The sequence below is a fragment of the Crotalus tigris genome, unplaced genomic scaffold (assembly GCF_016545835.1).
Source record: "Crotalus tigris isolate CLP2741 ecotype Arizona unplaced genomic scaffold, ASM1654583v1 scf7180000019767.335678, whole genome shotgun sequence".
Lineage (NCBI taxonomy): Eukaryota > Metazoa > Chordata > Lepidosauria > Squamata > Viperidae > Crotalus > Crotalus tigris.
Genome location: NW_024097702.1, coordinates 77,406 through 93,330, shown reverse-complemented (window position 1 = coordinate 93,330; position 15,925 = coordinate 77,406). Strand labels below are relative to the sequence as shown.

At 44.9% G+C, this 15,925-nt stretch overlaps 1 protein-coding gene across 1 annotated transcript in view; it reads right to left on the bottom strand.

The window, feature by feature from the left end:
- Positions 1-15,925, bottom strand: part of CRHR2 (corticotropin releasing hormone receptor 2) — a 117,181-nt gene that overhangs the window by 32,367 nt on the left and 68,889 nt on the right. The window contains exon 4 of the mRNA XM_039364508.1: positions 6,728-6,834. Within this exon, the coding sequence (XP_039220442.1) occupies positions 6,728-6,834 (107 nt within the window). The remainder of the gene's footprint in view (positions 1-6,727; positions 6,835-15,925) is intronic.

The following is a 15,925-nucleotide window of genomic DNA, read 5'->3' as shown; positions in this document are numbered from 1 at the left end:
TAAATGATGCTGGGAGACGGGATGCGAATGGGAGTTCAGCTAGACTTAACAACACTAAACCTAGGGTGAGAATCAAGGTTACTGAACTCAGAGCTGATAAAGAATTGGCTGCTGCTTCAAGCTAATTGGGGAATGTGATTTATGATTGTTAATTGAAGGAGGGAATTGTGCTTTGATACTATGTGCTCAGAGGAGGGGAATTCAGATTTTGGCTTCAACTATGTAAGTGCCGATATTATGCTTCTCAAATAAAAGATTCTTTAAGGTAAACAATGCCTCGAAGTTCTTTTGAAGAGTTTCATCTGTCAGAACCATGACAGTTGTTAAATTAGTAAACCTGGTTGTTAAGTGAATCTGGCTTCCTCATTGACTTTGCTTGTCAGGTCAGAAAACGGGAATCACATGACCCCAGGGCACTGCGACCATCATAAATAGGAGTCAGTTGCCAAGTGTCCAAATTTTGATTATGTGACCATGGGGATGATGCAACAGTCGTGAGTGTGAAAAACGGTCATAAATCACTTCTTTCAGTGCCGTTGTAACTTCAAACAATCCCTAAATCAGTGGTTCTCAACCTTTTTAATGCCGTGACCCCCAACCGGTCGTAAGCCAAGGACTACTCAACCAGTCGTAAGTCGAGGACTACTCAACTGGTGCAGCACCGTTTGCAGAATGGGAGTTTTGGCAGGCTCCGCAGGGCAGAAACAGCCTGGACAATTCCTATTGGCTTTTGAAAGCCAATAGAATTAGACTCTATTCAAGAGAGTCTATTCTATTGGCTTTCAAAAGCCAATAGAATAAAAGGGAGTAGCACAGCTAAGGAAAAGGGGGAAAAAATGGCGGACTGCATTGTTTGGTGACCCCCGTGAAATGGTCGTTCGACCCCAAATGGGGTCCCGACCCACAGGTTGAGGACCACTGCCCTAAATGAAGGTTGTAAGTCATGGACTGCCCACCAAGCCAGCTTTTGCAATTGACTGATGGTGAATTTGTCAATGACCTTGATGATCAAATGGTGATCTAGTTGCTTTGCAGCCAAGGAGCCTATTCATTGTTTTTTTTTCTATTTCCTATTTTTGGCAGACAAAGGCCTTATGATGGAGAATGCTGAGCATTCTCACAAACGTGAGCCAGAGCGGTTAAAAAAATGGACACTGGCGACAAAAATGAACTTGCAGCTAAGTGAAATTCTAGTCTTGACGCAATCTAGGGTTATCCATCATTCCATTCACTCGGTATTCAGGCAGTGATTAAAAACAAACCCTAATCTTTTCAAAATCCTTCCTAGAACACACAGATAGTCCCTCCACTTATGACCACAGTTGAGCCCAACATTTCTGTTGCTAAGTGAGACATTTCTTAAGTGAATTTTGCCCCGTTTTACGACCTTTATTGCCACAGATATTAAGTGAATCCCTACAGTTGTTAACTTAGTAAAATGGTTGTTAAGTGACTCTGGCTTCCCCAATTGTCAGTAGGTCGCAAAAGGGGATCATATAATCCTGGGACACTGTGACCGTCATAAGTATGAGTCAGTTGCCAAGTGTCTGAATTTTGATCACGTGACGGTGGGGAATGCTGCAATGGTCTTAAGTTAATTATTTCAATATCGTTGTAACTTCAAATGGTCACTAAAGGAACCGTTGCAAGTTGAGGACTATTTGTGTTTTGTTATTTGCAATGGGTCACAGAAACTAGTGAAACATACATACTTACATCTCCTCACTCAAAAAACAGGCAGTCCTCAAGTTATGGCCATAACTGAGAGCAAACTTTCCGTTACTAAGTAAGGTGGTTGTTAATAAGTCACCCCTGATTTTGCCTTTTTCTGCCATGGTTGTTAAGTGAATCACTGCAGTTGTTAAGTGGACCATTCAGTCTTTAAGTGAATCTGTTTTCCCCCATTGTCTTAGCTTGTTGGAAGCAAACAATCGTATGATGCCAACGTGTTGCAACATGTTGTAAATACACGCCGGTTGTCATTTGTCTGAAATGGTATAGGGTTTCCTGCCTGAGCAAGGGGTTGGACTAGATGACCTCCAAGGTCCCTTCCAACTTTATCATCATCATTATTATGGATCATCGCACAGTCAGCCAGATGTTCAGACTGGATTTGGTATTTTGTCTACCTGTCGAGTCCTTATCAAGGACCTGGGATAGGAAAATGTGGATGTTTGATGGTATTACAGATATCGTCGCAGGATGGAAGCAGTTCCTAGTAAGGCCGCCTTTTGCAATTGACTAATAGTGAATTTGTTTTTTATTATTATTATTAATAATAATAATATCCAAATTTTGATTATGTGGTCTGTGGGGGTGCTGTGGATGCGGTTATAAGTACGAGGACTAGTTTTTCTTTGTCGTAATATCATACGATTGCTAAATAAACAGCTGTAAGCTGAGGTCTATTTTATTTATTCCAAACAATGGCAAACTGACTTTGCCTTTAGTCCACTAAGATGAAGCTCAATTAAAACTGACTTTTGCCTGGCCTCAAATTTAGATGCTTTGACCTTCTTCCTGTTTGTATGCCTCAAGACTTTGGTTAAGTGGCTAGATCTCATTAAGAACTATGAATCATTTGTTCCCCCACTCTTCTTAATCACGGTTAATAACTCTACCTCTTGGCTGCTGAGTTTCCTCCTACATTGTTGCTGCAATTTCCTTTGTTCTCATTGCCTTATTTATTTAAAATGTACTTACAGCACAATATTGGATCACACAATGCTGTAAAGAAGAAAGTAGGGCAAAATAAAAAAAAGTGCCACACTTCTTCCAAATGCAGAATTTAAAATAAAGGCTTATTGTTTTTTTTTCTTGTTTGCAAGAGATGTTAAATTTCTTAACAGCCCAAGAGCTAAACTCTTCTGTTGGATGAGAAAAATTATGCATCTTTGATACAAAACAGTTCTGAAATCTTGGCAGTGTTGATGCTTATTTAGTTATTATTCCCCACCTGATAAATATTCATTGATCTTGCAGTTGTGAAGCATCTGCTTTTAAGCTTACATGCTTGATGCACAGATGATGCCAGTAATTTTATGAAGAATTATTGATGAACAAAAAGCCCATTACTGATACAAGCATATTAACTCCAGGATAACCCAGGATATTAAAAAAAAAAGGTCAGGTTTTGATTTTGGAAATGTACACCTATTTTTTTTTAAAGAGTGGAAAAATGAAATTGCCAAGCGAGAAAGTGAATAATGCATTTAATAAGAAGAGGCATTTTACTTATATTTTTTCCACTAAGAGGGAGAGAAAATATGATTACAACGAATTCTCTCTTATAAAACAGGAACTGTTTGGTCTAGTAGTGAAGGCACCAAGCTAGAAACCAGGAGACTGCAAATTCTAATCTTGCAAGCATGAAAGTCAGCTGGGTGTGACTTTGGTCCAATCATCAGGAGATGGTGAATTCTAGTCCTGCTTTAGGCATGAAAGCTGGCTGGGTGACTTTGGATCAATCATCAGGAGATGGTGAGTTCTAGTCCTGCCTTAGGCTTGCAAGCAGGCTGGGTGACTTTGGACCAATCACCAGGAGGCAGTGAGTTCTAGTCCTGCCTTAGGCATGAAAGCAGGCTGGGTGACTTTGGACCAATCACCAAGAGGCTGTGAGTTCTAGTCCTACATTAGACATGAAAGCAGACTGACTCATTCTCTCTCATTCTCTCTTCTCTCTCATTGGACCACCCCAACCTAACTTCATGTTATAGTAAAAATAGGAGGAGAAACAAGTATTAGGAAAATTCACTGTTTTGAGCTATTTATTAAAGCAATAAATGAGGGATAAAATATTTATTTATAAATATTTATTTATAAAATATTTATTTATAAAACACCCCATAATTTTTCCCCAGGATTTCATTCTTGGCTTTTATTTATTCTGCTTCAGCTGTTTAGGACAGCGGTTCTCAACCTGTGGGTCGGGACCCCATTTGGGGTCGAACGACCATTTCACGGGGGTCACCAAACAACGCAGTCCGCCATTTTTTTCCCCTTTTCCTTAGCTGTGCTACTGCCTTTTATTCTATTGGCTTTTGAAAGCCAATAGAATAGACTCTCTTGAATAGAGTCTAATTCTATTGGCTTTCAAAAGCCAATAGGAATTGCCCAGGCTGTCTCTGCCCTGCTGAGCCCGCCAAAAGTCCCATTCTGCAAACGGTGCTGCAAGTTGTCTGCAGCGAAGGCGAGGTGTTTGGAAGTTTCTATCCCTCCCTGCTGAGTAACTACTAAAGGTAAGTAAAAGAGGGCCAGGGGTGGGGGGTGGGAGGCCGGCGGGCGCAGGGATGGTTGCTGGTGTGTGTGGGGCCCAGCGGGTGCCTTTCCTCCCTTGGGCTGGGCCAGCTGGTGGCCCAGCCGGTGGTCGGCCTGCGCCATCTCTGCCGCTTGCTAGCTATGCCTTGGCCGGCGCAGGGGGCGGCACCACGCATGCACGGCGCTCCCGGGGAGTGAAAGTCCTTGACTTACGACGGGTTGGGTAGTCCTCAACTTACGACCGGTTGGGTAGTCCTAGACTTATGACCGGTTGGGGGTCGCGGTATTAAAAAGGTTGAGAACCACTGGTTTAGGATATGGAAACCTCACCTGAGTGATCTTGCTGGAGAAATATTTTTCTTTGCTCTTCAAATATTTTTTAGCTTCTAAAACTCCCCGGAAACATGTTGTTAATGATGTGGTTGGATTCTGCTCCTTGTCACATTAAGCAGCTCAGCACATTTCTGATCCAACCTTAACATTAATTAGGGATATGTCTATTGACAAATTTTGCCTTTATTCATTCAGGGCTGACTATTGTTTAGCTGCGGTCAACATGATCTCTTAGTATCCTTTTCTGATTTGGGTCATTCTACGCCAGGCAAACTCAGTAGCAAAAATAGAAAGTTGGGCTCAAATTCTTTTTGTCATTTTTTTTTCTTTTCAAAAATAAACCTTTCCAAATAGACTCAAAGTATTATTATAATTCTTTTTTTTATGGCTTGGCTGCGCAAAATTGCTTGATTGTATGGTTGATCTGCCCACACATAAAAATGTGATTTTTAAGGACAGATATATATTTAACTGGCTCACTCCAAATTCACCAGCTAGTTTTTAGATAGGCAAAGGTGAGGGGGGGGGGAAACCCAGCATCTCAAATCAGTCCCTAAAATAATATTTTTCTCTGGCACAGATGGTTCCTTCAGGAAGGAAGGAAGGAAGGAAGGAAGGAGGGAGGGAGGGAGGGAGGGAGGGAGGGAAGGAAGGAAGGAAGATTGCTCTAGTGGTTAAAGCACAAAGTTAGAAGTGAGTTCTAATCCCATTTTAGGCATGAAAACTGGCTGAATGACTTTGGGCCAATCACAAGGAGACAGTGAGTTTTAGTCCTGCCTTAAGGCATGGAAGCTAATTGCAAATATCTCTAATACTTCTTCATCTTCCTATTTTCTGCACAACAACAATCCTGTGAGGTGGGCTTAGCTGAGAGAGAGGGACTGGCCCAAAGTCACTCAATTGTTTTTCATGACTAAGGCGGGACTAGAACTCATAGTCACTGGGTGATTGGACCAAAGTCACCCCTACGACTTTCATGCTGAAGGTGGGATTAGAACTCACCATCTCTTGGTGATTGGCCAAAAGTTACTCAGCTGCCTGTCATGTCTAAGGCGGGACTAAAACTCACTCTCTCCTGGCGATTGGCCGAAAATCATTCAGCTGGCTTTCGTGCCTACAACTCCCTGTTTCTAGTCTGGTTTATTAATCGCTAGATCCAACTAGCTCTTATTGCAGCTCTACAGCTGCAGAAGAGATTAATCTGAGGATAAATACTTATTTATTTTATTTATTTATTTAAACTATTGATAAAGCCGCTGATCTCATAAAGCAGTGACTCTGAAGGGTGCATGAAAATAAAAATATAATTTACAAAAGTACACTTGGGTCTAAAAATATTTTTCATTTTCAGTTCAAATCCATTTTCGATCCATGCCCACCAAACCCGCCAACAGGCATGGTCCAACCTCTCCACCCAGCTGTCCGCAGGAGGATCCAATCCATTGATGCTTTGCAAAAGCCAGCTATCCGTGTGTCCCTCTATCCATCCCTCTCTCTGTCTGCCCATCCATCCTCAATCCATCTATCATTCCTCTGTCTGCCCATCCCTCCCGTATATCCATCCCTCCCACCCTCCATCCCTCCATCCCTTTGCCCGTCCATCCATCCATCTATCCCTCCCTCCTTTCTATCCATCCATCCATACGTACGTATGTACGTGCGTACTTACATCCATCTACCCATTCCTGTCTGCCATCCCTCCCTTCTTCCTTCGCTCTATCCACCCCTCTGCCCATCCCTCCCTTCCTCCATCCATCTACCCATCCCTGTCTTCCCATCCATCCTCAGTACATCTATCCATCCCTGTCTGCCCATCCCTTCCTCCTTTCTTCGCTCTATCCATCCCTCTGCCCATCCCTCCCTTCCTCCCTCCCTCCCTCCATCTATCCATCCCACTCTCTGCTCATCCCTCTCTCCTTCCCTCCCTCTCTCTATCCATCCATTCATCCATCCCACTCTACCACTCCATCCATCTTTCCATCCCTCCATATCTCTGGGAAGAGGAACATCCTTCCACTGCTATCTGCAACCCGCATTTCATTTTTGCTGTTTCCCGTCACCCCCCAATGACTCCTGCTCAGTCAAGCCCTTGGCATCAAGCCTTGGGACTCTCTCAATGAAAAAGGGGGTTACTCACCGCAAGCAGAGGAACAATAAGAAGGCCACGATCAGAGCCCCGATAGAAATGCAGTGCCCCAAGTAGTTGATGATCATGGCCACCTTGTAATGGAGAGCAGGCTTGGTCTGGTGGGGAAAGAAAGGGAAAGATGGGACCTCCCATAAAACCAAAAGACTGGAGATGAGTTGGTCAACAGCAATTATTCTTACTGGGGACATGAGGTGGGCAGAACTAGGGGCCGAGAAGAAGAGTGAAGCTCATGAGGAGGGTGGTCTGAATGTGTGAGGTGGACAGATGGAGACCATTGATGGATTGGATCAAGAAGAACCTGGAAACTAAGAACTTGATCCTCTTGGTCTCAAGAAGCCCCTTCAAATGTAGAACAAGAAGACTAGGAGATGTACCACCAACAATCACGCTTTGTCCACCAGGCTTCTGTATCCAGCCAGGATCCAACAAGGAATAAGAGAATCCTAACCTAGATCAGGAGCTTTATCTCCTTAACCCAGCGGTTCTCAATCTTTTTAATGCCGCGACCCCCAACTGGTCGTAAGTCGAGGACTACTCAACCGGTCGTAAGTCAAGGACTACTCAACTGGTGCAGCACCGTTTGCAGAATGGGACTTTTGGCGGGCTCAGCAGGGCAGAGACAGCCTGGACAATTCCTATTGGCTTTTGAAAGCCAATAGAATTTGACTCTATTCAAGAGAGTCTATTCTATTGGCTTTCAAAAGCCAATAGAATAAAAGGGAGTAGCACAGCTAAGGAAAAGGGGGAAAAAATGGCGGACTGCGTTGTTTGGCAACCCCTGTGAAATGGTTATTTGACCCCAAATGGGGTCCCGACCCACAGGTTGAGAACCACTGCCTTAACCCTTCAGAGTGTCATTTATTGAATGGTGGAAGCCACGAAATGAAGAGACACAGAATCCTCAGCTCGGCCAAGAGGCAAGTAACAACGGAAAGGATACTTATGGGTAACTTACTAAAGGAAGCCAGAGCTGATCAGGGCCAGATATATTCAAGTGGGTCAAAACTTTCAGATATTTAAGGAGGAATCTGGCTCTGTTGCAACCCTGGTTTGGAAAACAAAAATTGTGACTTGCTTCCAGAAGTTGTGGGTGCTCCAACACTGGAGGTTTTCAAGAAGAGATTGGACAACTGTTTCACCTGAAACGGTATAGGGCAGGGGTAGGCCACCTTAGCTCTTTTACAACTCGTGGACTTCAACTCCCAGAATTCCTGAGCCAGCATGGATCAGCTTGGAAACCTCTCCATTTCTCCTCAGCATGGCTGGCTCAGGAATTCTGGGAGTTGAAGTCCACGAGTCATAAAAGAGCTAAGGTGGCCTACCCCTGGTCTAGGCCTAGGCCGCTTTATGACTCGTGGACTTCAACTCCCAGAATTCCTGAGCCAGCCATGCTGAGGGGAAAGGGAGAGGTTTTCAAGCTGAGTCATGCTGGCTCAGGAATTCTGGGGGTTGAAGTCCACGAGTCATAAAAGAGCCAAGGTGGCCTACCCCTGGTATAGAGTCCCCTACTTGAGCAGGGGGCTGGACTGGAAGACCTCCAAGCAACCTTCCATTATTCTGTTATTTTGACTTCCTAACATCTCAAAATTGACCTCTTTCTCGTCTGTTCTTTTTTTGAGGCTGTTTTCTTGGTGAATTAGTCTGAACGTAGCAAAGACAGATCCATGACCTGGTTAACCAGGAAGAACTGCTCTTTCTGAGGGCAGGACGGATTTTCAATAAAAGTGTCACTGAGGAACTAATCCTTGGACTACCCCAGTGTTTCTGAACCTTGGCAATTTTAAGACATCCGGACTTCAACTCCCAGAATTCCCCAGCCAATTTGCTTATGGAATCCAGCCCAGCTTGCTGGCTGGAGAATTCTGGGAGTTGAAGTCCACACTAGTTGCCAAGGTTGAGAAACACCAGTCTACACATTTCCCACCAGAACTGCCTGACCCGTGGGAGATACTTCTACTTCTTATTTTGAGAAACATGGGCTTCTGGAATGAAAGGAAAAAAATGTATTTCCTGCCATTTGTCAAATTGTTCTACTTAGGAGAACCAGCCTCTGCGCACGGCATGTACAATTCATGCACTGAGTTAAACCAGGTTCTGGATTCATGCAAGTGCATCAAAGCATACACAAGTAAGCCCTTGAATTACAATAATTCGTTTAGCAACTGTATGAAGTTACAACAGCACTAAAAAAAAAGTGATGTCCCCACAATCAATGTGATCAAAATTTGGGTGCTTGACAATCAGCATGTTTTTATGAAAGTTGCAAGCATGACAAGATCATATGATCACCACTTGTAACCCTCCCAACAGGTTTCCAACAATGGAGGAAGCTGAATTCACTTAACAAATGCATGATTCATTTATCAACTGCATGATACACTTGTTATTTGCTTAATAAATAACTTAACAGCCTTGGTGGCGCAGTGGCTGGAATGCAACATTGCAGGCTGACTCTGCCCACAAGTCAGGAGTTCGATCCTAATGGGACTCAAGATTGACTCAACCTTCCGTCCTTCCCAGGTCGATAAAATGAGGACCCAAATTGTTGGGGGTAATAGGCTGACTGTGTAAACTGCTTAGAGAGGGGACTAATCAAGGAGCGAAGCAACCTAGAACTAAGGAGAAACTTCCTAACAGTGAGGACAATTAACCAGTGGAACAGCTTGCCTCCAGAAGTTGTGGATACTCTATCCCTGCAGGTTTTAAGAAGAGACTGGACAGCCATTTTATTTTTTTATTTTTAAAATTTATAAGCCGCCCCACTCCCGTAGGACTCTGGGCGGCTAACAATAAAAACAACATAAAACATGACAAACGAACAGTAAATTACAGTCATCCAGGGGTCAGATTTTATAAACCTCAGGCCTGCCGGAAAAGCCAGGTCTTAAGCAGCTTGCGGAAAACCAACATGGTGGGAACGGTCCTAATCTCGGGGGAGCTGGTTCCAAGACGTGGGCGCCATCATAGAGAAAGCCCTCCTCCGCGGCCCGGCCAAATGGCACTGCTTGGCCAACGGGACCTGAAGGAGGCCTAGTCTGTGGATCTAACCGGACGAAGGGAACTATGAGGTAGTAGGCAGTCTCGCAAATAGCCTGGCCCTGAGCCATATAGGGCTTTAAAGGTAATAACCAACACCTTGAATTGGACCGGGAGACCAATAGGCAACCAGTGCAGCTCACGGAGGATAGGTGTAACGTGGGTGTATCGAGGAGCACCCGCTATCACTCGCGCGGCTGCATTCTGGGCCAACTGTAGTCTCCGAATACTTTTCAAGGGTAGCCCCATGTGGACCGCGTTGTAGTAGTCCAGCCGTGAGGTGACAAGGGCATGAGTGACTGTAAGGAGAGCCTCCTGGTCCAGGTAGGGTCGCAACTGGTGCAACAGGCGAACTTGTGCAAAGGTCTTCCCAGCCACAGCTGTCAAATGATGTTCCGAATTCAGCTGTGGATCAAGGAGGACACCCAAGTTGCGAACCCGTTCCAAAGGGGGTATATTTTCCCCTGCAAGAGTCAACACTGGACAGTCGACATGATCCTTGGAAGGCAACATCCAAAGCCACTCGGTCTTGTCAGGATTGAGCCTGACTTCTCTCAAATTGAACAGGGGACTGGACTAGAAGACCTTGAAGGTTCCCTCCAGCTCTATTCCAAGATTGAATGTTTTTGACAGCGCTAAGATGTATGGATTTCAACTCCCAGAATTCCCCATCCAGCATTAACTGGAACTCCCTAATATTCCTCTTTCTGTCATTGCACAATCCCTTGAACAGTTTCTGAAGTTCCCAAGGCTATGAATCATTTAGTAGTGCAAATGCAGCCCACTCAGCAAGACTGTATCTTGGGATAACGCAGATATCTATGTTCCATTAAACTAAGTATAAGATAAAATAGAATAACAGCGGGTCATCCACAGAGATGTAATGTAATATTTATGGAACAAGTCAATATAGCACTGCAGATCAAGATGCAACGATAGGCGAGAAAGATTTCAGCAAAGAGGAATAATCTGATAAGAGTCAGCATAATCCCCAGCTGTATTAATGGGTGGGGAGGAGGTGCAGAAAAGACCCTCTCTAGTTTATCAGAGAGGCTAAAGGGGTGGGTGGGTGGGGAGGGTGGAATTGTACTTCCAGACTTGCAAGATTCTATTAATGTAGCTTTATAATAAAGTAGAACTAGTTCATCTGTCTGGGTCTACCTTGTAGGGCTGACATTAATCCTGCAAGACTGAAAGTATATATCAGTGGTGGCGAACCTATGGCACGGGTGCCAGAGGCGGCACTCAGAGCCCTCTCTGTGGGCACGCGCGCCATGCCCCAGAGATGGCAACCATCCCTCTTCAACCAGTCGCCCACTAACTCACCGAAGTCCCACATGGCTGGATGTATCCCAGCACCCATGCGCTTGCTGGCCTCTGTGTGCAGGCCTCTGTGTGCCCCTGCCTCATCTTGCCCTGTGATAATGGCACCCCCGTCCTGCCTCGCCTTACCTCATCCCGCAGGACGAGCCTCCTGCCCACCGCCCCACCTGCCAGGACCCCCTGGATCCCCCAACCCTGCCCGGCCTCCACAGGCGTCCCTCCCCACAAGCAACATTGAGGTGATCACACCCATCTTGGCCACACCCACCCAATCTGCCATGAGCACCACAGCCACGCCCATCCAGTGGGCCACGCCCACCCGGCACCCGGCAATAAATAAGTGGGTTTTGGGTTGCAGTTTGGGCACTCGGTCTCTAAAAGGTTCGCTATCACTGGTATTTATAATTTTCTCCCTCCCCCAAATCTCCCTCACCACTGAAAAAATTAGAGAGGGTGTCTTCCAAGCCTCTTGCCCCTCCCACTGCCCAGCCGTGGGCTATGCTAGAGGTCCCCAACCTTTTGGGCTCCAGGGACCGGTTCCATGAAGAGAGGTTTTTCCACGGACCGGAGCAGGTGTGGTTTTGTGTGCTGTCTGCATCTCACAGATGGGACTTTGCTTGTTTGTGTGGATTAATTGCTGGCATGCCGTGGCCCGGTACTGACCCATGGACTGGGGGTTGCTATCTCTTATCTGACCATTCCCTCACCTGTGTGTCCAGTTTCCCAAGGTCTTTCACACATACCATGAAATAAAGTAACAGAACAGAATTACAGAGTTGGATGGGACCTTGGAGGTCTTCTAGTCCAGCCCGCTGCTCAAGCAGCAAACTCTATACCATTTCAGACAATTTCTTCTTAAAAACCTCCATTGATGGAGCATCCATAACTTCTGGAAGCAAGTTGTTCTACTGATCAATTGTTTTAACTATCAGGAAATTTCTTCTTAGTTCCAGGTTGTGTCTCTCCTTGATTGTTTCCATCCGATGCTTCTTGTCCTGCCTTCAGGTGCTTTCGAGGATAGATTGACTCCCTCTTTTCTTTGTGGCAGGCCCTCAGATACTGGAAGACTGCTATCATGTCATCCCCTAATGCAGTGGTTCTCAACCTTTTTAATGCCGCGGCCCCCAACTGGTCATAAGTCGAGGACTACTCAACCAGTCGTAAGTCGAGGACTACTCAACTGGTGCAGCACCGTTTGCAGAATGGGACTTTTGGCAGGCTCAGCAGGGCAGAGACAGCCTGGACAATTCCTATTGGCTTTTGAAAGCCAATAGAATTAGACTCTATTCAAGAGAGTCTATTCTATTGGCTTTCAAAAGCCAATAGAATAAAAGGGAGTAGCACAGCTAAGGAAAAGGGGGAAAAAATGGCGGACTGCGTTGTTTGGCGACCCCCGTGAAATGGTCGTTTGACCCCAAATGGGGTCCCGACCCACAGGTTGAGAACCACTGCCCTAATGCTTCTTTCTCTAGACTAGACATACCCAATTCCTGCAACCGTTCTTCACAGATTCTAACCCACTTTGCTATGTGACACTCTAATGATCTGCGTGAAAGTACTGGGGAGAAAGCAGGACTATCCATATCCAATGAGGAGGGCTCCTATTGGTTGGTATCCATCCTTTCTCCTCCATGACAATTCCAAAGTTTTTTCTTCTGGGGTATTCCTAGATTTTCTTCTCTAATGCAAAAAAATAAATAAATAAGGACATCTATTTTATGGCCCCAGGTTGCAGCCATTATAGAGGGGACAAGGCAGACCAAATAACCCATATTCCTAATTCCATTACACCCACCTCTATCTCCAATAACTGCCTAGAGAAGCCTGTTTTGTGGGGCTGCTCTAGGCCAGTGATTCTCAACCTTTCTAATGCCGTGACCCCATAATACAGTTCCCCATGTTGTGGTGACCCCCAAGTGGGTGTGGTCACCAATAAGAGGGAGTAGGACAGCTAGGAAAAAGGGGAAAAAATGGTGGACAGCATGGTTTGGTGACCCCCGTGAAATGGTCATTCGACCTCAAATGGGGTCCCGACCCACAGGTTGAGAACCACTGCTCTAGGCACTTGTCTCTATGTCCAGGATCTCTCTTTCTTCCACTTTCTGGAAGGGAGCAGGCTTACCCCCCCCCCCAAAAAAATCCCCAAGCCATTAAGGATTAAAAGTAGCCCTCCAGTTCCACTGTTGATTGGGGTTTTCGTCTCTGCACCAGATGCTAATCCTGCCCATGAGCAATTTAAGCAGGACATGTGATTCCAATCAATTAATGCATATTGTGAAAGGAGCCATCTGCATGGAAGACCCCCTCCCAGGTTTTAATGGTGACTCTGGTGCTTTCAAAACCAGTCAACAAGCAGATGTTCTGCTGATGAATTATTATCCATTACTGGATATTTATTAGAGCTGGGTAACTAACATTTCAGGTTGAAAGGCAAAAAGGTACTTTGGAATATTTGAGGCAAGCATGTAGCAATTGTCTTCTCACACCAAGTGTGTCTTTTCTTAGGATCGTGCTGCAGCTAAACAGGTAGTCCTTGACATACAACCACAGTTCTCATCGCAGAGCAGTTGTTAAACGCATCATCCATAATTTTACAGTATTTTTGCCACAGTTGTGAAATGAATCATGCAATCGTTACGTGAAATTTGACTTCCCCCATTATTGGATGCTGGCTGGGAGGGTTACAAATGGCCATCACGCCAACCCAGAATGTTGCAACTGTGTAAATATATGTTGGCCAAATTTTGATCATGTGACTACAAATGCTGTGATTGTCATAAGTGTGAGGACCAGTTGTAAAATCACTTTTTAAAATACTATAGTAACTTCAAATGGTTGCTAAATAATAAAGGAGAATATTTGCAGTTCAGAGTTGACTAGAGGGATCCCTGGTGCTCTCTGAGCTTGCTTGTTTTCTTGGAGACGTTTCATGACCCAGCTAGGGAACATCATCAGTGCTAGAAGGAAGGAGGATTTGCAGAGTGAAGGAGACTGGGGGGGGGGAGAGGAGGAGGAGGAGGAAGAGGAGGAGGAGGAGGAGGACGACGACTGTGGGGGTCCTTGGTGCTCTCTGAGCTTGCTTGTTTTCTTGCAGATGTTTCATGACCCAGCTAGGGAACATCATCAGTGCTAGAAGGAAGGAGGATTTGCAGAGTGAAGGAGACTGGGGGGGAGAGGAGGAGGAGGAGGAAGAGGAGGAGGAGGACAACTGTGGGGTCCTTGGTGCTCTCTGAGCTTGCTTGTTTTCTTGCAGACGTTTCATGACCCAGCTAGGGAACATCATCAGTGCTAGAAGGAAGGAAGATTTGCAGAGTGAAGGAGAATGGGAGGAGGAGGAGGAGGAGGAGGAGGAGGAGGAGGAGGAGGAGGACTGTGGGGGTCCTTGGTGCTCTCTGAGCTTGTTTGTTTTCTTGTAGACGTTTCATGACCCAACTAGGGAACATCATCTGTGCTGGTAAGGAATGCTGTTTGCTGTTGGTTTATATTCTGGTGGTTTGCCCTGTCAGTGTTTTTTGGGGTGGTCTTAGAGGTTTTTAAGTTGGCCTGTTGGCTTCTTTGGTAGTTTCTTGATTGGGGTATTGTTTCCTTGATTGTTTACTTGATTTCACGAGGCAACTAGACTTTCTTGTTTTCCTTTGAAGATGTTTCAAAGGTTCTTGGGTCTTTTTGTTCCCTTTTGGGCTGGGTGATAGTCTCTTTTGCACAGTCTATAGATGTTGTTAATATCTATGTGTCTATTGAGGGCTGATTTGCCAGAGTGCCAGACTTCTAGAAATTCCCTGACTTGGCTTAGCTTAGTCTAGGATGGTCACATTTTCCCAATTGAAACTAGAGTCTATATGTTGTGAAATTAAAGAATTTTCATCGTGTCTTCTGATTGCTAATTGGTGTTCTGCCAGTCTTCTGCCTGTTTGTCCTACATAGTGATTGTTGTAGTCCTTACATTGTATGTTGTAAATGACTCCTGGTTTTTCTTCTTGGCTTGTTGTCTGGAATGTTTTGACGGAACTTTTGTGGTTGTAGTAGTCTGAGATAGTCTTGATGTATGGCAATGAAATTCTTTCTAGGGTTTGTGTTGGTTATGCTGGATTGAGTTGAGTGGTCAAAGACTTTTTGATAAAGTTCCATGGATATCCATTTTGTTGGAGTGGATTGGTTGCTAAATAAATGGTTGTTAAGTCAAGGGTTATCTGTATAAGGTCACCAGCATGATGTGCTATCAAATTGTTTTTGACTCTTAGAGACCTCAAAGATATTTCCCTCTAATGATTTGTCTCCAATCTGTCCCCATCACCATGTAAATTAGTTCATCCACCATCTTCTAGTTCTCTTCTTCTTCTCTTTCCTTCCATTATTTCCAAGCATACAGGTAGTCCTTGCCTTACAGCAGTTTGTTTAGTGACTGTTCAAACTTACAACTACTGAAAAAAGTGACTGATGACAGTTTTTCAGTTACGACCCTTGCAGCATCCCCATGATCAAAAGTCAGACACTTGGCAACTGACTCACATTTATGACAGCTGCAATGTTCTGGGGTCATGTGATCCCCTTTTGTGACCTTTTGAGAAGCAAAGCAAATGGGGAAGCCAGATTCACTTAACAACCGTGTTACTTACTTAACAACTTTAGTGATTCCCTTAACAACTATGGCAAGAAAGGTAATAACATGGGGCAAAACGTCTCACTTAACAAGAGAAATTTTGGGTTCAATTGTGGCTGTAAGTCGAGGAGTACCTTGACCCTTGCCAACCACCAAGGCAGAGCTTCTCCATGATGATCAGTATCTAACTGAGTCTTTCAGTTCTTCTGACAGAGTCCCCATTGCCA